Source organism: Lissotriton helveticus, chromosome 9, assembly GCF_964261635.1.
Source record: "Lissotriton helveticus chromosome 9, aLisHel1.1, whole genome shotgun sequence".
NCBI classification, from domain to species: domain Eukaryota; kingdom Metazoa; phylum Chordata; class Amphibia; order Caudata; family Salamandridae; genus Lissotriton; species Lissotriton helveticus.
In genome coordinates, this window is record NC_136070.1 from 520,896,911 (window position 1) to 520,924,442 (window position 27,532).

Consider the following 27,532-nt stretch of genomic DNA (forward strand, 5'->3'; position numbering starts at 1 on the left):
TTTGTGCACAGAGGTACAGCAAAACATGTAGACACAGGATGACACACTTTAATATTAAAGTAAAATGATAACTTTCACAGGAGGTAAGAGGACTAGGAATTCCGCCCCTTTTCAATGGATTACCACTGGTATGGACTCGCTATTCAGAGCATTAATGTGGGACTCACATATGTTTTGAAGAAAAGCACAAAGGCTGACATGCCATTTTTTTCAATTTCTTTTTTTTTTTTTGCGACAGTGTATGTAACTTTGAAAATGACAATAAAAAGATCAACAGAGAAATAATCAGTCAAATAACTGACAGTTGGAAAACGTTAGGTATAAAAACTTTTATTGTGGTCATTTACACCTGTTCCTTTATAACTGTATAAATCTTAACATTTATTTGTTCATTTAAGTAATAATTCATCTCATATTAATACTGTCATTTAAGCATACAAGTAGTGAGAAAAGTAAATTATATTCACAGAATATACATTCACGTGCATTCAAAATGTCGGCAGTTTTAAGCCAGCGGAATGGACACTGTCCCGTTGGCTCTGCTCCTGCTCCTTGGATGCACACTGGAGTCTACGATGTCCTCTGGGTGTTCTTCGGCTTTCTTTTCCTTCAGGCTGTTGATGAATCTTAGCGTGATCTCGTCCCACTCTTCCGGAAGAAGCATCAGAAGAAACCCAACGCATATGATGATGGTGGCCCCCAGTCTAACAACGCTAAATATCACTTCATGTTTCAGAAGATCGATCGCTAGAATGCATGAAAAAATAAGATGAATCATTATTCTGGATATGCACGCGTGGCAAACCCATATTACTTGCAATTCCAACAAAGCTTTTTGTGGCACATTTTGTTTATTCCCATTACGAAATATATATACGTCATCACGAACAAAAAGACTAGAACATGACAAACTAGACAAATGAAATTTCCTCCATGGGGGACATTTCAAAACGGAAGCCATTTTGATTGACTTCTAGGAAGTGCACTTCTCCTTCAGGTTAACTCTTGAAATCTGTCCTATGCAAACGTTGACTAGTACATTTTAAAAAAGAACATCTTGTTTTTTTGGGAAAATAATGTGATCATTATTTACATAATAAACTCTTTGGAAACATCTAATGATAGGCTATACACACTGGGTAGTGACAGAACTGCATGCTTTCAGCAGCATATTGGAGAGTCTTGCACTGAGATGAAATATAGGAAGCTGATATTTCCGAAGATTAACATCGGGTACGCTTGAGAGCAAAAATGTTAGCAAACATGAGACATTTATTGGGTTTTATTGTAAATTTGAGAAAACACTGAGAACATGCACGTTCCAAGGTAAGGGCCAAAGGGTGGCCAAGAGGAAATTTTGGAACATCCAAAAGTAAAAACTTCATGAGTATTTACAAATATTCTCATCTCTTTTACCTGCTTAAAATACACAGATAGATTTACTCCCAAAAAGTTTGAATAATTGTGCATTTTTATTTATTCCAGTGTTTTATTCGCCGAACTCATAAAGCACATATACGTATCAAATTATCCTTCAAAAAAGATTATACCATAGCAAGGATGCCAAGGACCCTGGTCAGTGGCGGCCAACACAAACAAACAGTGGTGAGGCAGGTGGAGAGGGCGTGGTGTGGGGGGAGTGTGAGAGGAGGAGCAGGGAGAGAAAAAGACTTATCTGAAGCTGCCGGTGATCTTGCACCTCTGTGTTTTTCTTCTTCCTGGTCCCAGCAGACACTGGGTCAGCATCAGGGACTCCCTGTGCAATTCTCATGCCGCTATCATGCTATTACCAATATCAAGAGAGCAGCATGGGGATCGGCCTGAGCGGGCTGGTTTAATGCTCGCTCAGGCAGAGGGAGTCTGTGCTGTTTCTCCAACCCGGCTGTGCAATACTGCGGGGTTGGAGAAACCTAACTGTGCATATCAGTTTGGCCAGCCTAAGATGGCCGGCCAAACAGACATGCGCACTTAGAAGTGCATATGTCACTTTATTCCACCTCCCTCCCGTGGCCCTGTCCTGCACCTCCCTACACACACTGACTCAGTCTCTAGCTGAAAAATAAAATGATGATAAAATATAATTTTGTTTTTCAGCTGCTGGCTCGGAGCCAGTGGGGTGACGCTGGTCCGCCATTGCGGAGGAACCGCCGCTGACCCTGTGCAAAACAAGAAAATGGGCCCTTTGACTGATGTTGAGGTAGTAAAATATAGTAATGTTGGAGTTCCATGGACCTGGAAGGCTCAGGCCATGGTTCCACTGCACCTCCTGCACCAATGGTAGCTACACCCTTGGGCTCAGACCATGATGGACACATGTAAAGGGCAGGGTATTACTATTAGAAGAAAAAAATGTCATGGCTTTTATGAAAACCAGTAAAGAGGAAAGAGTTCTTAACAAAAGAAAATGCTGATACCACAGTGTCAATCACTAGGAGAACTGGTCTCCTCTTATTATGAATCTTGAGGGGGAACAGATGAGGATAGGAGAAGAGTAGATTTTTATTAAGGGTGTGTGGGATTATTTTGACGTGATAACGAGGTAGTGAGTCTGGCCAGGCATCTTTTGATTTGGCAATGGCAACTGAACTTAGTCCTACCTCAAAAGACTTACCAGTGAACACTCGCTGAAGAGCTTTCTGTTCGACAAGCTGCTGACATGGAGGCCGGAGGTACCCAGAGTGAGTCATGAATGTGAGAAATAAGCCGAAGCACAAGGTTGAGGGGCACCCAGTGAATTCTACACAGAAAAATAATTTGTGTTTCAGATGTGGATTTCCGTTTTCACACGAAAGTAAAAGTCCCGCCATTGGGCAGCTCTACAAAGTCTGTGAACAGGAGACCCATTTTGTGATGGTGTGCAAGGCAAAAGAAAAAGTAAGTGCGTCATGATGCAAAGTCAAAATGGCCCTGAACGTTCCAGAAACAACATTTGACACATGCCCAAAAGGCCCAGCGACACTACTATGCACTGGTATCGAGAATGCCACTGAAATGGCATACTTTGATCCAAAGCTTCAAACTGAGCATTCCACTGGTCCAACTCCATGGATTTCTCCCATAGTGGTAGTACCCAAAAAGGACAGTAAAGGAGCTGAACGCAACTGCGTGGATATGTGTCACGCAAACAAGGCCACTGAAAGAGAACAACATCCAGGTTAGCACATTGCCGACATGATAACACAATTGAATGGTGCAAAGGTATGCTTTAGCCTGGATCTGAACAAAAGATATCATCAGTTTTAACTCGAGGAGAATTGCAGGTACATTACAGCCTTTTCTACACAAGTTGATCTGTTCTGTTACAAGAAACTAAGTTTTGGTGTGCCATCAGCTGTAGAGCAATTCCAAGATGTAATTTGACGTATCACACAACCTGTCATGAATGCTTTCAATTACAGATTATTGGTTTTCAGAGCTACACAGAAGGAGCATGATAAAGCTCTAACGCAAGTGTATCAGTTGCTCGCTGATGCCGGTTTAACTTTTAATGCTGAGAAATGTGAGTTACATAAGACAACATTGAAATTCTTTCTGATGGGGGAATAACGCCCAATCCAGCGAAAGTGCAAGTGCTGTCAACTGCCAACACCCCACAAAAAGTTTACTTGTTACGTTTATTCCTTAGTATGGCCAGCTATTGCTCTAGATACATACACGGCTTTGCCATTGTCAGTGCATCATTAAGAAACTTGACGAAAAAGAATGCTTCTTTTCTTTGGTCACATAAATGCAAGCAAAGCTTTCAGAATATCTAACAAGGTATTGAGAATGCCACTGAAATGGCATACTTTGATCCAAAGCTACAAACTGTGGTTGTTGTTGACTCTAGCCCTGTTGGGTTGGGTGCCATCCTTGCACAGCGGACACCCAAATGCTCGAAGACGTATTTTGGCTTACGCAATCCGAACGTGCTTGTTCCTAACCTAAGAAAGAATGCTTAGCAGTGGTGTGGGCTTGTGAACATTTCCACCTATTCTTGTATAGGAAGCCCTTTGCGCTTGTGACCGATCATCAAGCATTGTTCACTATATTTGGAAATCCAAAAGCAAAAATGCCTCCTCACATTGAACATTGTTGACTGTGTTTGCAAGAATACAATTACACCATCATGCATCATCCAGGGAAAGATCAGAACCCTGCTGACTACTTTACAAGAGTGTCTCTACTATGCGCTGGCATCCATTCTAAGAGGGCTGAGGCGTACAAAAATGTCATAGTGAAATCGAGCACCCCAGTTTAAATTTAATTGGAACAAATTGTCACTGCCACAAGTCAAGCCAGATGCTGAAACTGAAAGACATTATTACACATTAGTCTTGGTACCAGCACCCTCGACCTCACACCAGTGACAGTGAAAATGAAAACTTTAAGAATGTTAAAGATGAACTGTCCGTTACTAAGGAAGGGATTATCCTGAAAGGTTAGAAAATTGTTATTTTGAAGATTCTGAGACAACCGTTATTTGAAGTGGCCCATAAAGGACATCCTGGAACTGTTGCCACCTGCGATCTTAAAGTCTTACAACGACCCACCTTTCAACAGTCGAGAATTCAGAGACTTTCTCAGTTATCTTAATGTGAAGCATCAGAAGATCACTTCTTTATGGCCTTGTCAAGTGCTTCATGAGTACCCTAAAGAAAACTGTTCAGCATTCTGGCCTAGAAAATTGTTATTTTGAAGATTCTGAGACAACCGTTAATTGAAGTGGCCCATAAATGACATCCTGGAACTGTTGCCACCACACAAGCTCTCCAAGCCTGAGTCTAGTTCCCACATCTCGACGAGAGAGTTGAAAGAGAATTAAAGGCCTGACATCTATGCAACTCCCTGTAATCAAAACGACTCAACGCCCGTTAAATATGTCAAAGTTCCCAATGCTTGCATGGGAAAGAATTGCAGTGGTCTTCATCGGTTCTCTTGACAATGGACATCACCTGATGGTGATCGTTGACGAATATTCCAGCTTTCCATTGAGTGAAGATCTCTCATCTATCACTCAAGAACATGTCATTGAGAGATTAGACAGCATCTTCGTGACTTGGGGTGTTCCTGCGATCTTAAAGTCTTACAACGACCCACCTTTCAACAGTCGAGACTTCAGAGACTTTCTCAGTTATCTTGATGTGAAGCATCAGAATATCACTCCTTTATGGCCTTGTCAAGTGTTTCATGAGTACCCTAAAGAAAACTGTTCAGCATTCTGGCCTAGAGAAGCTCGACATTACAGCTGTCTTAAAATATACCGTTTGAGCTTACCGCTCAACCCCTCACTCAACCATAGGTGAAAGCCTTGCAACCTTGATGTTTGGGAGAGCCATGACGATCAAGTTACCTCAACGGATCAACAGAGGAGCAAATATTGAGGAAGAAACATGCGTGAAAGACTTGCATCATAAGAGGAACATAAAAGGCTATGTAGACAAGAGTTGACATGCAAAAGATGTCACCACTCTCACTAGAGGAGATCGAGTTCTTGTTAATCAGCATAGAAATGAAAGTCTGAAGCTCCTTTCGATGCAGATGTATTTCATGTTGTGACCTGCAAAGGAGATATGGTGGCTGCCCAACATCCTTGGAAGTTCATTACGTGAGACTCCTAGCATTCCCGACATATGGCTCATTGCTCGTCACACACTGATAACATTGTAGATAATGGATCTGAAAGGACAAGTGAAGAATGCCTGCCTGCTGCTGTTTTCCATTATCAATGCCAGTCATGGACATTTCTACTGCCTGTTCCCAGTTTCTGAAGACATGATCAGGAAGTGTGTTCCAAGCACCACGAAGACTCATTGAAGAGCTCTAATTGTATATATTTGTAAAAAAAAAAAATTTTTATTTAACTGAGGGGGAGGTGTAGTGTTATGTGAGTTTGTATGGACCAAACCCTTATGGCTGCTGATGGACTCGGTAGAACTGTCACGTAAGCTTTAGAGCATAGTGAGGTGAATACAGGTTTAGGATGTGGAGTTTGTGGTTCCACGCAGAAGAATAAAGAAGTGTTGTGCTAAGCTTCGTGTGTGGCATAGGCATTGGTGAGTACCCTGTCTAGAAAGGACGCTACTCATAATGTTTAGGAATAACATACCCAACTGAACAAAAATTTACCTTGATGATATATATAGCTCAAATGCACATAGATTGCAAAATAGTAACACGCTAATCCTTGCCAGCTTTGCCGTGAGGGGAATGGCTGAATACTCACCCCTGCCATCACCTTGCTCTGACCTTGCCGTGAGGGGAACGGCTGTTTAAACCCGAAGTTGCACCTGCAGTTGCACCACCATATCGCCATTAGGGGAAGGGCCAGGCAGCAACTACATCACCAAGAAGCCCTTACGCAGAGCCAGTGGGGGACGTCATCGGAGGGCGCCAGAGGCCCTCATAGTCAGCGCGGGACGGGCTAATCTTTGCCAGCTTTGCCGTGAGGGGAACGGCTGAATACTCACCCATGCCATCACCTTGCGCTGACCTTGCCATGAGGGGAATGGCTGTTTAAACCCGCAGTTGCACCTGCAGTTGCACTGCCACATTACCGTGAGGGGAACGGCTAGGTGGCAACTACATCACCCAGAAGCCCTTACGCGGCGCCAGTGGGGGACATCATCGGAGGGCGCCAGAGGCCCTCATAGCAAGCGCGGGACGTGCACAGGTGCTGCCCGAGCCAAGGGCGGGCCCGTCCACGCCAGTGAGGGACAGGAGGAGACTGGGCTGGGCCACCCCCCTTTCACTGGAGTTCTGATGAATTTATTTCCTAAGGTGAGCCTATCTAATTTCGCCTTATTTCCCACCTATACTTGACTAACGCGATCATGGGGAAGCGAGTGGGCCAGTCAGCACTTAGGCCCGCCACAACAAGTATTGACAGCATGTTGGAAAGAGCGGTCAGTATTGTGAGTAATGAGACAGAACTGACCGAGAGGCGCCTCTCTCTCGGCTTGGGGGTACCCCCTCTCTTCCACCTTCCATTGGGGAGGGCGCCAACATGAATATCAGTGCACCAGACAGTTCTATCACCAACTGTGCGGTCTCTAGTGGTGGTATTATATCCCATGCTCCCTCACCAGATGTTATTACACCAGTTACTTTGTCGAGCTTGGCGGCAATCACTGGGGAAAAATGCAAAAGGAAGCCAGCTAAAGTAAAAAGTGCCAAGCGGAAGCAGCCTATTCGCCCCTGCTCATCTCGTTCAGCTCTGAGCTCTTGGATACGTCCCTCTTCAAATTATGCGACAGTTGCTGCCAAGGTACACACCCAGTTATTGACCCTTGTTGTTCTATTTGAACTCAGACTGAGACTGGTTTGTGCCCTTTTGAGAGTCGAGGCTGCATCAAAGCCGTTATTGGCCATATCGTGGACACCATCACTGAACGTGTCAAAGGTGCACTTGACAGTTTTCTTGCCACCCTGAGGGAACATTTGTCCATGCCTCAGCTTGAGTTTTCTAATATGATTCCCCCCGCTCAAGTTAGTTCTATTGAGCCTACTGTTTCTGGAATGCCACCTATGCCATCTAATAATCTGTCAATTCGCTTAAATGCTTTGTCTGGTGCGCCCAATTTGAATCCAGCGATTATTTCTTGTGACATGTGTGACAACATTAAGATGTGTTTTGTATCTGAGGGTAATGGTGATGAAAATAGTATCCCTTATAATGGTCGTGTTAATCGCCCGCTTTCTAAGAATGCGATGCACATTACGCCTACCGCTAGCATCCCCACTGTGGCTCGAACTAACACTCATGCTACCGGCAGTATACTATCGGTGGGTGGTACTGATATCACTCGCTTGTCAGACCCTATGGGTAGCAGAGAGGTGTTAAATTTACCACCAGCGGCATGCCCCTATATTGTGGTCTTGGCAGGTGTGCCCCCCTTAAGGCCAAATCAGACAGAATCATGGGAGCAATTACGCCACAAGAGTTTAGACTGGCTATCCAAACATAAAGGGTTTAGGGCGTCACTTATTTACAATATTATCATGGTACGGAGAGTTGGCTGGGTGGGGCAGTCCCTAAAATGCACTAAGGGGGACTACATAGTTATTAACTTTCGCAGACCGTCAGTGGCTAAATCAATATTATCGTCCCAGGAGGCCCAGCCTAATTTATCCACCAGTATCTGGGCCTTGCCATTGGGGCATTTTTATAAACCTTCCCTGGAGGCACCTGTCCCTGATATGCCTCTTACCATCCACCCCCTCTCTATACACAATAGATTTCTGCCCCTATCAGGTTTGAATAGCCAGGATTGACTGTCTCCTCCCCTCTCAAAACCAGTTTTGGTAGAACCAGCCCCCCTCTTAATCACATCTCTGTCTTGCGAACCCGACATTCCAACCGTACTCAATGTAGAACCTACTCTTATAATCCTGAGTTGGAATGTTGCAGGTCTCGCGTCTAAAATGAATTTGCCAGACTGGTTGGAGTTAGTTCATAAACAAGATATTGTAATGTTCCAATAGACCTGGGCCACTCAAGAGTTATTCCTAGATGGGTTTGAATGTTTTAATATCGTAGCTCCTAACCCAGATTCTGGACGACCAGCAGGAGGCCTCTCAATTTGGATTAAAATTAGGGCAGGGGGCCGTGCTAGGGCCCTCATTACCAGTAATGATAAATTTGTGGGTCAAAGAAGTAGTTTAATTCATCCATTGTTTTAAATTCCAATAGTTTACAGAACACTCGCACTTTCCCATACCTTGGACTTGTATTTGCTTCAAATGGATTGTGGGCTGACCATGTGGCTTATTGCAGGAGGAAGTTCACAAACTCCACTAATAGGATACTCGGGCTGCCAAAGCCGAGGAACATAGAGATCGTATCTGCCACTCTTAAAATCTTTAGACTCCAATGCATACCAATCGCCACCTATGGTGCTGAAGTTTCGGGCCATACTAATAGTGGCAGCATCCAGGATGAAGAGAATAGATTCTGCCGTAAAATCCTGGGCGCACCCATTTCCTCCTCTAAATATGCCAGTCACTGTGAACTTAACTTGCCATATATCGAAGATTATATTAAGTCTCGCCCAGCTCTATTTTGGCTGAGAGTCTGGAGAAACCCCGCGGCCCAACTTACTAGAGAGATAATATCAGATTGTTTGAAATGCAATAAGGGGATGGACATACCTTGGCTGGCCGCTGTACATAAAAGTTTAATCAGTGTAAATCATGAATACTTAATTTTAAATCCCTTAGATCATGGTACCATTAGTAATAAATCCCTTCAGACGGCCCTTTATGCATCCTATAGGAATGCTAGATTTGACAAAGAGTGTAAGAAAACTTCTGTCGCTAGATATATGTGTATTGAGAATGTTTCATGTGCACCTTCTAACTATTTATTAAAACTGATTGGTCGTTGGGAAAGGGCTTAACTTTTCCGGCTGAGGACTGACACCATGAAATTCATGCTCTCATCTCGCGGGTTTAACCCATAATCTTGATCTTCTGCCTTGTCCATGTAACAGCCAACATAAACAATCGATGCTGCACTTTTTATTTTTCTGTTGTTATTATTCAACACTCACTAAAAGGTTTTTGATTCCGTACTTTAAAGCCTTACCTGAGATTGATTACAAGGCAGCGTATGGGAAGGTCATTGCTCTGAAAGATGATGAGCTAACCGTTCGGGTTGGCTCTTTTTTTAAGGCGGCGGTGCGCACCCGTAACTCTATGTGTCCCTGCTGAATCATAGCACATTATTATTTGTTTTTAAACTGTAAGTTATATGTATCCTAATGAATTTTGCTCTTTTTATTACCTTGTGTATTGTATCACTGGAGGATGAATTTTAATCTTACATTTTTTATTAGATGTTTTAACTGTCCTTATGTTTTTGGAATCTTTTCTGGATATGCTGTTGTCTGTCTGTACTTTTATGGATATGTATTTGTATCCGAATAAAGTTTATATTGATTGATTGATTAAAAATAGTAAATTTATACTTATCTAAATGCATTTCCCTCTTCGATATTTTGTTTTTTGATATTTTGGTCACTGTTCTACACTTGATATTCCAGACTGCAACCCAAATGATGAAAGCTTTGTTTAGTAGCTGTTAGGTTTCGGGTAAAAAAGTTCAGATTTGAGCACTGACATTCAGTAGACTCTTGAAAGTGATTCAATTCCAGATGCTCATTAAGATAGTATGCAATTATAAGATGGAGAATTTATACTAGCAATCCACAGATAGGTCACTGAAGGATGCACTTTGAAAAATAATTGAATACAGGTAAAGACCTTGGGCCTCAAGAGAGTTTTAGTTTGTGGAGGTGTTTGGGGAGTTGTTTGCTTCTGGTCAAGCAATGTGAAATTCTGTAAGAAAATGGTCTCTACAGGATAGTGGTATAATAATCACAAAATTAAATTAAGATGTGTCCAACGAGTATGTTATCAAGACAGTGTATTTCCTCTGTGGATGGTGAGGTATTTAGATTAGAGATCATGTGTTGAGGTGACATTGAAGAATTTGTGTGTGGGGTAGAATTTTACTGAGTAAAGAAAACTTTTATATCCCAAAGACAAAAAAATATATTGACTGATCTGGCCTACAATTCATGAAAATCAGGAAAGGAATCAAGGAATCTAAGAAGTCCTTAAAGTGTACAGTAACAAACCTTAGTTATTGGGTTTGTGGCCAGAGACAGGGCCATTTTTAAGAACAGTGCTTCAGAGTTTAATATTGAATATCGGGTTAGCGTTACTGAGGAAGAATATATGAATAATGGAAATCCCCAAGCTGTTCCTTTATGACTGTCCACATACTTGAGAAGATTTCCTGGAGGCATGATATGTTGGAAAGATGGTGTGTAGTAGGGGATAGTCCATGTACCAAAAGGAAAAGAAAGACATATTTTGCACAAATTATTAGATCATGGATAAAAAGACATTAATATGCCACCAAACAGACTTTAAGAATGGCACATTTGATAAGAGATTTGATTGTACATGTCGAAAAGAATTTGGAGGCAGTGGAAGATTAGAAGGATAAGTAGACATTTCAGAAAGAGTTTGAGTAAACGTAGTTGTTGTCTCTTCCAGGATGCCCTCCACTGATGACACTTTTTGCTCAGTATTATAAGTGCTGCTCTTTAGATCAGTATGTATTTCAAGACGTAGTGACTCACTTTGGGATAGACTGGCCAGGTGGGGATCATGTGTATCCACTTGGTTGGTTGTGGGAAAGATGGTTATTGGAGGAGAATAAAATTCCTTCTTTTCTCGAGCCCTTTGGCTCTAGCTTCCATAAGCTTTATGGTGTTTGTAGTCCACAGCTCTGCTGTTGCACCTACATTCTCTGATGTGGACTTCTAACAAACAGCGCAGTTTTGTAGCTAAAACCAACGGAATAGAGATTTGATGTCAGAAGAAGCAAGGGATTCACAGCGGCCGCCACAACGGCAAAATTAGAGCGCTTACATGTAAAGGCACCAGATACATAAGAAAAGATAAGGAGACCAAATCAATCGGAAGTCCCCTCTGCACCACGACTAGGTTGTGAACACCTGTATAACAACGAAATATGAGCATAAGGCAATAGATGTCCTACCAGAAAACAGTTCAGCCCTGACGAAGATATAAATACAGCATCCCGGTCCCACATCTACGAAGTTCGAAACGCACTGACACTTATGTTAAAAGAGGTAAAGAGTAAACAAGGACAATAACATGCCAATTGTTAGGCATCTTGAGCTAGAAAGCTCAGGCTCCAGTTAAGAACTGGTAAATAGTCTCTGCCCTCCGCAGGACTTTGAGAACATTTTAAATTGAGGACGAAAAAATAAAGGTCCCAATACTACATACAAATTAGTAGGACTAAAATAATTCAGTTGAAAAAGCATTTGTTCTATGTGAAGTGGCTCTGCACCTTTATAATTGTGTTTGATTATATATGTTTATTCATGCAAATAATGTCTTTGTGCTGTCAACATTATAGTATATGTAAGTGATGTAAATATTGTTAACACTGTCTTTTGCTAAAAAACGCCGAGGTATGTTCAAAGAATTTTGGTAATAGGAACCCTTAATGTCAAAGTAAACAAAGAGGAAAGAAAAAATAACTTGAGCCCAGAGTTATTTAAAAAGACTACTGTGGTAGAAGTGAAATTGTATTTATGGTTATTGAGGCACCTACATGTTTGAATTTCATATCATTGATTCTAGCCTCTTTATTCCTTAATTGAATCACTCCCCTATTGTAGCTGCACTTCTAACAAACAGCACAGTTTTGTAGCTAACATTTTCGGGAGTTGTGATCATGTAGTGGACTGGTATCTACAGAGCAATGGGATCCCATTCTGTCTCAGTCCAGCTTATGCCGTAGTTCTCCCAGCTCACACTGTCACTACACCACCGCATAGTCGGTGGAGTAATCTCCTGTAGGCCTGGCTCTCTATGGGATACACAAAATGTAGCAAATGTCTCAAAAATCTCAGGCTCCGGGGGCGTGGCTAGCAGCCAACGATGGCGGCCGCAGCTTAGAGAGGCTCCCGTGGTGAGGCGGCTTCCCACATAAATCCGGCACATTAATCCTGTGCAATTCTTCTGCTTTTGGGGCAGAAAGGGTCCGGTGACCGTGCGGCACCCTGAGCGCGAGAGACGGAGAGTCAGAGGCTCCGCTGCGGCTGAAGCTCCGAGGCGAGAGGTGGGGCCTGGATCATCCGGACAAGCAGCGCTGTGCCCTGGGGACGGTGGCCGGGCGGAAGTGTGGCGAGGCCGGGTGCAGACGCCGGAAGTGGTGGCCCCCCCCCCCTCGGCGCTTCGTGGACACAGAGAGCGGCAACGATCCCTGGTGAGCATGCGGACTGACTGAGGACGCCCTGCTGACACCGGTAACTGAAAGCGGCGCCGGAGACGGGGAGGTGGCCGGGGACGGCGCAGCAGCCTGTGCATTGACTCATCTGGGACCCGAACCGGCGGTCCATTGAGGGGCGAGCCCGCCGTCCGAAGAGGCCCCGGAGGTGAGCGGGGCGGAGATCTGCTGGGGGCCGCGACTCCTGAGTGACGCCGGGATCTTCCCCCCCCCCTGCATTCTGAAGCACCGGGCGGCGCTGGTGGAGGCCGTGCGTCGCCCTCATTACTCCGGGGGCCCTGTAGAAGATATCCCCTAACGTCGGAGCCTGGGCGAACAGGGCGGGGGCCCAGCACTACTCGTCCCGGACTGAGATTATATATGACTGGATGGTCGCTGAGTGTGGGATTCATTTCACCGGACTAAATCTTGGCAGCTACTGATTTTGGGCCCTACGCGACCAGTGCCACGTGCGAAGCAACCATATAGGGAGCGTGCATCCTCCTCCTGCCCCGAATCCGGCGAAGACCCCGGCCTGCACACGCTCTAATTACTGGTAGCGCAAGATGGCGCAAAGAGGCCCCAGAACCAGCTCCACGCAGGCGAAGTTGGACAAATTTGCCTATGACAAACACACTCCCCCGCAGGAACAACGCAGGCAGACCGGGAAGGGGACGGACTCGGAGGGGGCGAAGAAAGCCACGCTAGAAGACGTCCTGACGGCGCTGGCTCAGGTGCAGGCGACGGTGGGGGCGACGGCGACGGAGGTCACCCTGATCCGAGCGGACCTCCAGAAAATCAATGAGCGAGTGAAGCAGGTCGAGGTTGTTACCAAATCACTGGTTCAGGATGTCTCGGACCTCCAGATTGAGATGGGACAGCTACGGGCGGACAACAAACTGCTCAAAGAGAAGCTGGATGACCAGGAAGGCCGCTCACGACGCAACAACGTCCGCATTTTGGGAGTGCCGGAATCGGAAACAACTGGAGCAATGGACCTATACGTGGAGGACATGATCAAGAACAAACTGCAACATAAGGGCCTTTCGCATTTCTTTTCTGTGGAAAGGGCACACAGAGTACCGGGGGGAAAACCGAAAACGGGGGGTCCCCCGAGACCGATCCTGGCGAGACTCTTCAATTTTAGAGACCGTGACGCCATTCTGCAAGCGGCTAGGGTGACGCCGGCGATTCAGATCCAAAACTCTAAAGTGTCATTCTTCCCAGATTACACTGCTGAGGTGTCCCGGAGACGGAGGACTTTCCACGAAGTGAAGAGCACGCTCCGCGAGAAAGAACTGCCCTACTCTATGCTCTTCCCGGCCAGGCTCCGTGTGGTAGCTGACAAAAAGGTCTGGTTTTTCGACTCCCCTGATGTGGCCAGGGACTGGCTGGAGGGCTGGCACACTGTGAGCAATAACCAGAAGTCCAACAGGCACAATACGACCCACCGAGCAGACAGCCGGACAGGATCACAAACTTCAGGAAGAGGGGGTACGGAGAGGTCCCCGACCCGAGACCTCGTGGCGAACGAAGGGAACGATCGCTTGGAATGAGCCAATGGGGCTATCTGGCTCTTCGCCTAGGAACTATTGCTTTATAGCTGCAATTGGACGCTGGCCTGCTTTGTCCTGAGAGTACGCAGGGATGCCGCCTGCCGGGGGAGACACTCTCCCCCTTACACGCAAGTACACTGGTTTTGGGAGGGAATAAGCACTCTGCTAAGTTGGGGGGGTGGGCAGTTGGAAGTCCGTTAGGCAGGGGGGCAGGGAGGGGGGAATGTTTTGTAGTTGTTTGGAACACATATCTATGTTCAAGTACTGTGACACACCACTCATGTGACATTTTGGAACGTTGGTTGAAGCGGGGAGGTGGGGGCTGCGATGTACGAATGCGCATTGCACAACTTAATGACATTACTGCACGTATATGGCGAATGACCCTTCTTTTAGACGGGGGGACGTAGACCCGGATTCCCGGGGATCCCCGTTAAAATTAATGACTTGGAATGTACGGGGGCTGGGGGATAAGATCAAGCGGGGACTGGTGTTGCTCACACTTAAACGGCTGAAGCCCGCTTTAGCGATGTTGCAGGAGACGCATTTAATGGGTGGGGCAACCAGAGCCATGGATCGGAAAGGGTACAAAATGCTGGTACATTCGGAATTCTCATCCGGGTCCAGGGGCACCGGTATCTTACTACTGAAATCCTCACAGTTTATTCCACTACAGACTAAGACTGATGATCAGGGTTGCTTCGCCACCGTACAGGGACAATGGGAAGGTAGACTCATTAATCTAGTGTCGGTATACGTTCCCCCTGCACTCCACTCGGTACAACTCCCGAAATTAGCTGAATTCTTATTGGCCCTTCCCGAGGGGGAGGTAATTCTAGGGGGAGACTTCAACGCCATCCTAGACGCACGGCTAGACCGGTTCCCGGCGGGCGGCCCCGCTGACAATTCCTCACACTTCCAGCGCTTCATGTCTGCCATGGGTCTCCTTGACATGTGGAGAAGCTCCCACCCCCAGTCCCGGCAGTTCACTTTTCACTCCGCTGTTCATGGCAGCCTTTCAAGAATAGACCATTTCCTTACCCTGGGCACCAGCTCCCATCACATTGACACCATAGACATACACCCTAGGGGTGTCTCTGACCACTCCCCGATCACCCTGGAGATGTCCACTCACGAGAAGGCGCGCAGGCGGATATTCCCAATACACGCTGCGTACTTGAAGATCCCCAGGGTCCGTAAGGCCCTTAAGACAGCGACAACACAATATTTCGTCGAGAATGTCAACTCCGTGAGTTCGTCGGAGATACTGTGGGAGGCGTACAAGACGGTATTTAGGGGACAAGCGGTAGCCTCAATTGCGGGTCACAGGAAAGATAAAGCCCTGGAGCTCGCTGACTTAGAATTAGGCCTACGAGAACTCACATTGGCACACGAACGGCAGCCCACGCCGAGCACGACACACGCACTCGACATCCAGCAACAACTCTACACTGATCATCTGAGGACTCAGGTGAAGGGCCACATTGCTGACACCCAGAATAGGGTTTATGAGGTAGGTGATAAGGCGGGCAGGCTGCTGGCCTGGCTCGACACACGTGACGGCGGCTCTAGGGGCATCCAGCAAGTGAGGGATGGTCGGGGAGTGGTGCACACTAGCCCCGAACTCATAGTGGAGGCGCTGGCGTCCCACTTCGAGGGGGTGTACACCCCTGAGCGGGTGGTGACCTCCGCCATGGCCGCAGAAGCACTGGAGGGGATAGAGATCAGGATGCTGTCGGCAGAGGCCTCAGTGGACCTGGAGGCAGAGGTTACGGCGGAGGAGATACAGCTGGCGATTAACGCTTTGAACCCCGGGAAAGCACTTGGCCCCAATGGCATCCCTATTGAATGGTACCAAGCGACACCCGAATTACTAAGTACCCATCTCTTAACAATGTACTCGGAATGTCTGGAAAAGGGGAGGCTCCCGTCTGACCAAAGACTGGCCACTATTGTAGCTATCCCCAAACCCGGGAAACCGCCGGAGGATTGCGCCTCCTATCGCCCCATTTCTCTGCTTAATGCAGAAGTTAAAATCCTTGCCAAGCTCATAGCGTCTAGGATTATGCCACATCTGGCCGATCTTATACACCCGGATCAGTCCGGATTCATGCCACACAGGAACACGGCCCTGAATTTGCGCCGAATACATGGGGCATTGGCAGGGGCGGGGGCACTCATGTCGCCGGCGGTTGTACTGGCCCTTGATGCCAGGATGGCCTTTCACCTGGTGGAGTGGAGCTACCTGTTCGAGGTCCTGTCCCGTATGGGGTTCGGCCCCAAGATTATAGCCTGGGTGAAACTGTTATACGCCGTCCCAACCGCACAAGTGGTGGCCAACCGTCATATCTCTCGCACGTTCCCTTTGGGGAGGGGCACTCGTCAGGGATGCCCACTCTCTCCGCTGCTGTTCGCAATTTCGCTGGAGCCCTTGGCCAACATGATACGGACCTCACCAGTGTTAAAAGGGATTAGCTGGGCGGGGGGCTGGGAGGACCGAATATCCCTCTACGCGGACGATATGCTGGTCTATCTCACTGACCCGGAACAGGGAGTACCGGCCCTTCTTCGGCTATGTGACGACCATGGGAAAATCTCAGGATACACAATCAACTGGGCCAAATCGGAGCTGTTTGTCCTGAGGGGACCGGCTCCGGCGCTGACCGCGGACTGCCCTTTGAGGATTGCGGGTTCCTCCTTCAAGTACTTGGGCATCCATGTCACTGGGGACCCGGCGGAATTCATGGCCAAAAACTTGACACCCCAAGTTGAGCGACTGAAGCAGGATGTAAAATTCTGGGCGGGGCTACCCCTCACGCTGCTGGGGAGAGCGGCCCTATATAAAATGAAGTCTTTACCCCGCTTCCTGTATACACTCGAAAACACTCCATACCCCGTGACCCCTAAGTTCTTTCAACGGGTGGCGGCGCTGGTGTCCACCTTGCTGTGGGGCAACCTCCCGCCACGTATCGCGCAAGCTAAACTGCACAGAGGGTGGTATGACGGCGGGATAGCACTCCCCAACTTAACGATGTACTACTGGGCGGCGCAGCTCAAACCCATCAACTGCTGGTTGCACACCCCACAGTCCGAGCCTGCATTCCAGGCAGACAGGGCGCAACTGGGTTTGACCAGCCTACTGGCCCCACTATATGACCGCACTAAGGCACATAAATTGGAGGGACCTACCAGGCTAACCACGGCACTGTGGCATAAGACAACCGCAGCATTGGGCTGGAAGGGGCGAATTACGAAACTCACACCGCTTTGGGACTCCAAGGTCTTTGGCACTCTGCGAACCAGCGGGGGCTTCTCCCAGTGGGACACAATAGGCATATCTACAGTTAGGGACCTTTGGGAGGGAGGGGCGGTGCTCACCTTTGACAGGTTGCGAGAGTTGTTTGATCTTGGGGAGAGGGAGTTGTACAGATATATCCAGATCAGACATGCACTGCTGGCGGTCATTCCCCCCGACAGTGCCTTGCCGGAGGCATCCCCACTTGAAGACCGGCTCCTCACTGAATGCATGGTTGAGAAGGCAACCTCCCTAATATACCGTAAACTGCTTAATAACCTACCAGACCCACTGATTAAACTCAAGGACCATTGGGAGGACGAAATAGGGGAGATGGACGAACATGAATGGAACTCGGCGATTGCATCGCCTAAGGAAGTGGGTATCTCTGCTCGACTGAGACTTGTGCAATTAAAAGTCCTACACAGGGTCTACTACACTCGAACCATGCTCCATCGCATTGGCAGAACGCAACACCCTTTCTGCCTTCGTGGATGCGGGGAGGAGGGAACCTTTTTCCATACTGTGTGGGATTGCCCGCGTGTCCAGGAATTCTGGAGACAGGTACTGCGGACGATCTCACAGGCATTAGAGATTTCACTGCTGCCTGATCCGAGGCGGTGCCTCCTGAACATATGGGAACAGACAGATGTCTCCAGGCAGGACCAAACATGGGTAACAGTGGGGTTCACAGTAGCCAAGCGGGACATAGCGCAGAAGTGGGGCGCGGCTGATACACCTACGACGACACAATGGGGTATTAACATGGACAGGGTCATGGTGACGGAGAGTGCGGTATACTCTAACAGGGCCTGCCCGGGGAAGTGGAACAGGGTTTGGTCCAAGTGGAATGTTTACAGGGGAGGCATTTGCGAACCCTTAGAGGAGGATGAGTTGGATGAGTCTGATGGCGGGGAGGAGTTGGATTAGAGGGACACGGGGGACACTTTAGAATTGAGGGACGGGAAGTGGTACACGGAGTATAGGTCACATTAACACACTTGGGCCTTGCCCTGGAGTTAGGAGAGAGCGAACGTAGAACTGTAATTCGAAGGAGCGTACGCTCATCTGGTGCTTGGGTGGGGGGCGATTGGACACTGGTGAATGGGACTGACTGAACGGTGGTTCTACCACTCAATAGCGAATAGACCTATTCACCCATACTGCATGATAAGTATGTGTTTCTTTTGGTTGATTGTTAGGCTTTTGTTTCGTTAAAAAATGAAAAAACCGCAAAACCTCACTGATTTTATGTACATCCCAATAAATGCACCTTTCTATGTGGCGATAGCCGACTAATGTTCAAAACTATGTCAACATGTGATACGTTGGGCTTTACTGCATTCGTAAGATGTTGTGATAATGGCGGCCAGCCCGATTGGGTTGTAGGCCAAATGCTGTGTAATCTGTAAGGTGCAATAAAGGTTTTTGGAGAAAAAAAATAAAAAAAAATAAAATAAAATCTCAGGCTCCAAAACGAATTCAGTTCTCAGGACCAGGCTGTCCTGTGCACCAGTAAGTCCACGCCTTAGTCTTTGAATTTGAGAAACCACACATCACTCCTACTATGGCATCTGGCCTGTGCGCCATATTTATCATTTACTCACGCCGTGCTGCGCTGCGTGCAAGGGCAGGAATGGGCCATATCTATCAAGATATGGAGCATTCCTGCCCTTTCCTTGAGCTGGCCTACTCTTGGCTGCCTAGTGCCAATGCAGGCACCCTTGCAACATGGTGCAAAGGTGCCTGCGTTGCTGGCAGAATTGTTTATGTGCAGGAAGGGACACTTTCCTACTAAAAACAGTCCTTTGAGGCCTTTTCCTCTTTCTATGTGTGCTGCAGAATGCGGCACATATAAAAAGAGAAACGAACGAGGAAAAATCAAAATATTCTCCTCGGTATGCCTCCCCTGGGAAGGCATAGCATTTTGAAGCATTCCCAGGTCTACCACTCATGGTAAATCTGAGAATGCGCCAAAATCTATGGGTGGAATGCGTGGTAACACCCATGTACCACCCATGGACCGCCTCTCTGGGGCAGTGACTTGCACTGCCTTGTGTTACTCCAGATTTACCAAGTCACGCAGGGCATGCAATGTGGCCTTGCGTGGCTTGGTCAATCTCATTCTAGGTTTTGCACCACCCTTTGTCCCCTTGTGTGGTGCATGGATGACGCAAAGCCTTCTGTGGTATAATGTTGAGCATTAGAGGGATGAGAGGTGTAAGTCCTACCCAGTGGGAATGCATGAAAAAGTTGAGGAAAGAGCATATTCATGGAAGTGATAGCCCACAGCTGTCTTGTTAATAAGTAAACATGATACGCGATCATAGCACCGCAAGGTCCTAGAATTTGGGAATAGAACAGGGAATAGAACACTGTTGAAACAGACAAGCTAAGGGAAAAGTGAGGGATGGAGCCCCAAGCCTGAAAACAAAAATGCAGCAACTAAGGTAAGATTTAGTTTATTTAAAGAGGTCTGTCTGTGCCCACAAAGCACTCTGTAACTTCTTCATATTTCTACCACTGAGTGCAATGAGTGGAAGTTGTGCACTTCTGCAGAAGACAATGAAAGGACCCATCCTGTCGGACAATTGCTCTCCTATCAAATGTTGGTGTTATCTCATTGTTTTAAAATTACTTAAATAAATGAAGGCATGTCCCTGGAATATAGGAGACCATTTAAAAAGTCACAGTGTAACTTAAGCTGGATTTTTGAAAATACATCCATGATTTCGCAAATATGGGGAAAAATGGAACTCCGCTCAGGAACTTAAGACAGACCAACATTTTGAAATTCTGACAAATGTTGTCTTCTATCAGCAAATCCAGGCCATGCTCAATATTACCTTTAAATGGGCTTTCGATAATTGCCTGATAAATGACTAAAAACCTCTATTCTAAGCACATTTCAGTACCCTCTCTTGAGATACTGATTTTAAGCAGTACAAGGAAATTATCTCAAAAAGATAGTGAGAGAAAAAATATTGTGACATGCTTTCTAAATTAATTAGTAGTTACCTGCGTTACCAGGAACACTCAGAACCGTGCCGATCGAAATCAGTATTGGATAGGTAAGCATCACGCCAACATTTATCAATACATTAAAGGCTGCAGAGAAAAACAAGGATAGACACTGTTATGATCAATCATAATGGACAAAAGTAAGGACAGAAGCAAATTTGTGAAGTTATTTCTATTTTACAAAACATCCTTGATGTTATTTCCCATCTCAAATGCCATGAAAGCTCTTGAAGCAATTGAATTGAACATCATAACGACTGAATCAAATATTACCAGTGCGGACAATACAAAGAACCGATTGAGCAGTGATTATGTCACTAAATAAATAATGACAAACATACAGTACAACTACAATTAACATATTAAAATGAACATTTTTAGGTCCAAAAAGGTGACCAACAGAGTTATTTATCTTTGGTGGGCATCCTGCCAGCCTGCTGGCACGGCAGAAAGTAAGATCTCCTACTATGGTGACAGAAGACAGGCAGCAAAATATACGACCCCCACAGAAAGATAAGTAACTCTAAGCATCGACCTTTATTCTCCATCTCAAACCTAAAAAATATTTAGGGGCATATTTACAAGGACGAGGTTAAAATTATCGCCTCTTTAGCGGCAGAAAACTGCCCCTAAAGCGGCGATAATGGGCTTGATAATAGGTTCTTGAGAATTTCAGAGAATTCCAATAGAAGCCCATGTTCTGGTGTAAACTTGGGCTTCTATTGGAATTCTCTGGAATTCTCAAGAGCCTATTATCAAGCCCATTATCGTCTCTTTAGCGGCAGTTTCCTGCCTCTAAAGCGGCGATAATTCTCCCCATGATCTTCTGTAACTGTTCCTAGACATGCTACTTCCAAAACATGGTGAATAAGTCGAGTATAGCATAGATGGTAATTCAATGATATTAGGAGAATGTGCTTCTCAGATAATTCGCCCACTCCAATTTCTGTTGAGTTTATTGTTTTATAGCAAGAAATTGTAAACCAGAAGAACTGATGATGCTATAAAGAGCACAACACTGACCATGCCTTAGGAAAAGAGATTGTAAAGCGCAGAAAGGTCAAATGAAGCACAAGCTCTGGAGCACACATAAGGGGCAAGTGCTTAAAGAAGGTATGGCGAGTTATCTTTATGGCCAACGTACACACCTCTCTAAATGTGGCATTGCTAGAAATTTACACAGAAACTGCCTGATTTGTGACTCTTAGACCTGACACTCTTGAAGTAGTGTTTCCCTAAACTTTTTTCTTTTTTCTCATGAGTTATGCTGATTCTCTTTTAGTGTCCTTAGGGCTCTGGGCACTTTCTCACTCTAAATGCAGTTAGGAAGCGGTGCTTACCTGATGTTTTTAAACATGCTTCAAGCCTGGCATTGCAGGCCTGTGGGTGCGCACTTGCTCCTTTGAGGTTTTCAAACATGTGTCAAGCCTGCCATTGCAGGCCTGTGTGTGCGCAATTGCACTTATACGCAGGTTAGCTTTTCCAAACCGCTGGCCAATCTTGAGGGACCTTTCAGTACCACTATGGCACCCCTGGGGTAAGTGTCAAGGGAGGAAGCAAGTAGTAGGTAAAAGGCAGGGTAGGTACACATGTGTTCCCTGCCAAGGTAGTAAGGAATACCCATGTGTGTTTTCACTACCTATGAGGTTTGTTCTTCCTATAGGTTAACATAGGGGAATGATAGAAATTACTTCAAGCTGCAATAACGGCTTACAGCGTAGCATCCTCATAATGTTTCCTATCATTAGATTCACAATGACAAACCCTCTCCTGTGGTAAAAGGGGATGTCATTAATAGCTTAGAAATGCCACTTCTAGAAAGTGGCTATTTCTCTGCTTTAAAACTCTTTGTGTGACTTTTAGTTAGACTCCAGTTCACACTGGAGGCTGGGAAGCACATCTGGTAATTCTCCCGCGACAGCTATAAAACACTGGGAATACAACTGGAATGACAGACCCCTGCCATTTGAAGGCCTGGCTGGATAGATTGGAGGAAGAGGTTTTGACACTTGTCCTCTGCGAAGCCAGATCATGGCCCCACTAAAGATTAAGATCTGCATTCCACAGCCCCATGGCAGACAGGACAGAAATGTAGGGGAAACATTTGTGGCTCAAAGGAAAACCTTCTGAACCTCTCCCAACTTCAAAGGCACACTACAGTATAACTACTGGTGCCATACTTCAGCGGGGTAGAGATACACTTGTGGGTGTGTGGGACCAGAAATCCAGGAACTGTATGGTGCACAATGCCAGAGGAATCTGTTGTGCAGAAGGAGGATTACTGCCTTTGGGAGGGGCCGTGCAACCTTCCTGAATAGTGGCTGGCCTGGACTGACTACCTGCTTCTGTGTGGCACCCTGAAGCTTGCTTTTCAAGGTCTTGTTTGCTTGCCCCCTGTTCTCTTGTGGAGGCCTCAGGAACATCAAGGACCTCCTGAGAGGGACCCACACCATTTACTTGTAACACTTGGAGAGCGGAGCCGTTTTAAGTACCCACATTGTCTGCTTGATCCTAACTGGTAGCACAGTGTGAGCATGGAACTAAGTATTGTGCCTGGAGACAGGATAGCCTTGTCCCAGAAGTACTGCCGCCATCTAAGGAGTGTGGCTCCTGCATCTTGGGGCCTTTACACTAACAAGTGTCTTGTTGGAGGTGAGCGGATTCACTGGTTGCGTGACCCCACGTGGCACGCTTCGTCGATTGTGCAGCATCCCTCTCGTGTGACATGCCGCCTGCATGCTCATTGTGAGCGGTGTCCAATTGACAGGTTGCGACCTTCGGAGGTGAGGGCGTACCCGTACTAGTGCCTCATTCAACCTTGTGCACACTGCTGAATTGGCGCCTGTGTGAGTGCCCGGAATTGTCTGGTACGACCCATATCAAAGTGCACCAGAAATTGTGCCTCATTTCCAGGAAGGTACAGCATTTTCACCTCTTTGTTGTGTTTGAACAGAATTGTCTGGTGTCACCCGTATTGAGGTTCTTTAATTTTGACTCCATCTTACATTTGTCGTCATTTTTGTGTTGCCTTTACACAGGCTGCTCTATTCATGAAGTGTCTCTGCCCTTTGGACTGCAACGTGTTGAAAACCCCCCTCTGTCCTTGCTTTGAAATCAATCTCAGACACCAGCTGGCCTAACTGCATACAGACATGTCCTGCCATTACTGATTGACCTATAGGTGCTGTAATTAATTTACTTGTGGGTTGGGCAGAAACACGACGTAAGGGGGACGTTCTGGTTATATGATGCTTTTTTTTAATGTTCTCCTATTGGCTAATATTTTGCAGATCTTGTATGTCCATATTAGTTATTTTGCATTCTTGCAGAAGCTAGGACTGCCCCTTTCTTCTATGCTGAGTTTGTAACCCTAAGCATATAAAAGGCCTCTGTGTTCTGTACTCTTTAGACTGCCTCATTCAGTTGCAAAGGCTACTGTGTGACGTAGTCTCACTTAATTAAGTTTAATAAAGATGTCTTTTTATATTTCAGCTTCTGTGCCAAGTTCTTTGTATTAGTGAGACCCCTGAGAATGAAGATTACAGTTCTTCACTATCAATGCACACCAGACGATTTCCTCACTTCCAGGGAGGTACAGAATTTGCAACTCTTCGTTGTGAGTGACCAGAAATGTGTTGTGTGACCCGTATCAACGCTTACCAGACGCTGTGCCTCATTTTCAGGGAGGTACGAAATTGGCAACTCTTCATTGTGTGTGACTGGAATTGTCTGCTGCGACTCAGATCAATGTGCACCAGATGTTGTGCCTCATTTCCAGGAAGGTGCAGAGGAGCAAATTCGTGTTCAGTGGTGCCTGGATTGCCTGAGTGCTGCTTTGATCAACGTGTGTTTGATGGAGTGCCTCCTTCTTCCGATAGTCTTCCCTGCTTCTTCCCCCATTAATTGATTTTTCCTTTTGTGACCTCAGTGTGACAGAACAACTGCCCTCTCCTGCCCAATGACTTTGTGTTGCCAGGTATTATTGCTAGGACTGGGTATGGGTGGTGAGAGTAATTGAATGGGCTAAGGACGCTTCTGAGAGTAATCAGAAGTGGGTCATGAGACTGCATGTCCACCCCTGTGCTTCACAGAACCGAGCTGGTGCCAAAAGGCACAGTGTGGAATCCCATGATTGAACGACTATCACCCTCAACCCGCTTCTGTTCCGCATATCGTGGGTGAACTTCCCAAGTAGTGGACAAACCTCCATTTGTCAATGGCCACATAATAAGACTTACTACCTACCCCCACCCTCTTCCCTGGGACCCTGAGTGCGTGTTTGGGAGTGGCTGCCTGTTATTAATTACACTGCACAACGGTGTTGCTGTACACGTTAATTCACTGCCAAAATATACTACATTTGACATTGGTTTTAACCCGTGCGGCCTTGGCCCACTGTGCTGTTTAAAAGTGTTGTAATTATCAGTGTGTACACATTTCTGATATTGTTGTGAACTGGGGAGCATCCTATAACTGTGTGGTATTGAATTATATGAATTGTCAGGCTGGGCTTTGTTCTGACAATGTTTCGCACTTCATAAAGATGCTGGGGAGGTAACATGGGATCTTTCCAAAGTGTGCTCATTACTGCTGTCATTTTTACACTGTTGGGCCTAATACTGCTAGTGATATTTCTGAATGTGATTTATGCCCAGAAATACATGATGTTCATGATATGTTAGATTGGTCTCAATTCCCTTAAGGAAACAGTTTGTTCGCCTCGAAAGTAGGACTGACAAGTGAACCCAGCGGGCAATGTAGACCTTAGAGATATGACCACAGTAGAAACAACTGCTGGTTGTAGTTTTGCTGGTGAATCTACTTAAGGTAGTACTGCATCCTTGATTTATGTTTTCTCCCTTGTTTACAATGCTGATCTGTTCCTCATATTGTTTTCCATATGTGATTTGCTCATATTAAATATTTTTCTTCTCACATACTCCTCTGGCTCACTTTTAGTATGTGAGTTAGTAAAACATATGTTATGTGATTTAGATTGTTCATGAGTGAAGGTCATTGTATTGATAGGGAGCAGGTTTTTGTTGTTGATGTGACCTTTTTGGGTTGCTCGATTGGCGTCCTCATTTTCTGCGGTGGGTCTGGTTATGTAAGTGTATTTTTTTGTATTATCTGAGCACTCTTTAGAGTTGTGAAAGACTTCTATCCCTTTTGATAGATTTAAAGCTCACTTTCTCGCTATGGCTTTAACGTCAATGCCTGGTCTCGTGATATCACAACTTTGCCAAATCCGTATTTGCTCTTTGGGACCAAAATCTAATAATACTACAGATACCAAATGCCTTTCAGAATGAAAAGGAGGTACACTTTCGAAAAATATATCTCCCATACCATCTTAGTGCTGTGATCATCATGTGTGGTCTTGTCTTTGCTCTAGATTCCATATTTGCTGGTGGTTTTGACTTGTTATGGGTTGTGTGGGAAAAGGTTGGTTCAGTGCAAGTAAATTGTGTTCCATCACGGACACTGTTTTGTGGTTATGCACCCTTATTTCAATGAGGCATATCATCAAACTCTTTTCAGTATTTTTGCAGTTAAGGTACTCCCCAAGTTGCATGAAGTTATTCGTATCATTCCAAGGAACACTACTGGCAGCTTTGGAGCAGATGCTGATTTTACCATAATCATATATATTTGGCAAGTTTTCACTCATTCCAAAATATTTTGGAATTATCTTCATATTTTTCAGTTGTCACCAAGAGCAGAAGACTTGTGACTGAGTCATACTTTGTTTAGCAAATGTAGAGGTCAAATGGAAGCAGAGGTGTTAGTTCACTGGTGGCTAGAAAGGCCAGGTAGCGAAAACAATTATAGGTTTCTTGGGATGCAGGGGGACTTGTTGTGCAATGTCTGAAAACTAAATTTAAAGGCATTTTGTTTTGATGGAGAGTCAATCCTATACATGTTACATGTAGTCCGTACATGTATATGTTATCTGGAGCCAACATGTACTATAAGAACTGTAATTCCTACCATAGTGACGTTTTTGGAAGTGCTTCATTTTGCTGTCACGAGCTCGCTTCCTGGATCTGTTGCCATGACTGCAGGTGTTTCACAGCCAGCTTTCTAGGTCATTCTGTATGACGCTTTGAATGAAAAGCTGAGGCATCCTCCAACGTTCATTACTTCCCATACAAATTGGCTGAACTCGCCACTGTAAAAAGTACATTTTATTCTTCAGCGGGATATCCAATAGCTGTGGGAGCTACAGTCTACACATGTTTGCCTCTTCTCACCTCATATGTGTTCCGATGTGCGAAATAGGAAAAAGTGTACTCCACCAATGCACAAAAGAGTTGTACTGTGGAGGCAATGTGGCTACTGTCTAGAGCTTTCGACTTTGGAACATGGGGGAAGAGGTTCGAATCCTGGCTCCGCTCAACAGCTTGTGTTTCTGTGCAAACCACATTATCGTCCTGTGCCTAAAAAGGAAAAATAGTGTAACAGAGTCTGGTTCTGTTGTATAGTGCTCTAAGGGCCATATGTATCAAGCCCAAATGGATTCCCAAATGCCGAACCCATTTTCGGTAAATGGTATGTATGAAACAATTTTTGTGCAAAATAAGGAATCGCTAAATTTGCCATTCCTTATTTTGCGATTGAATTTAAGGAATTGCAAATTTTGCGATTCTTTAAATGCAATGTATCAAAGAAAAAAAAATACCAAAATGCCCTTAAGGAATCGCAAATCACCACCAACTTCTAGTTGGTGGTAAGTTGCGAATTCTTTAAAAAAAGCAATTTTTAAATAATCAAAAGGTGCCATGTGACGCTCATACATGCCATTAGGGCGTGTATGTGCACCATATGCGCACACATGTCATTTTCAGAGGTGCAGCAGGGTGTCCT

At 45.7% G+C, this 27,532-nt stretch overlaps 1 protein-coding gene across 2 annotated transcripts in view; it reads right to left on the minus strand.

Annotated features, from left to right (window-relative positions):
• Nucleotides 1-310: 310 nt before the first annotated feature.
• The window catches only part of SLC35F4 (solute carrier family 35 member F4), a 536,946-nt gene continuing 509,724 nt past the window's right edge, over nt 311-27,532 (minus strand). For both annotated transcript variants that reach the window (XM_078662094.1, XM_078662095.1), the window contains exons 7-8: nt 20,663-20,752; nt 311-747 (exon numbers count right to left, since the gene is read on the minus strand). In XM_078662094.1, coding sequence (XP_078518220.1) covers nt 506-747; nt 20,663-20,752 — 332 coding nt within the window. In that variant the 3' untranslated portion in view covers nt 311-505. The remainder of the gene's footprint in view (nt 748-20,662; nt 20,753-27,532) is intronic.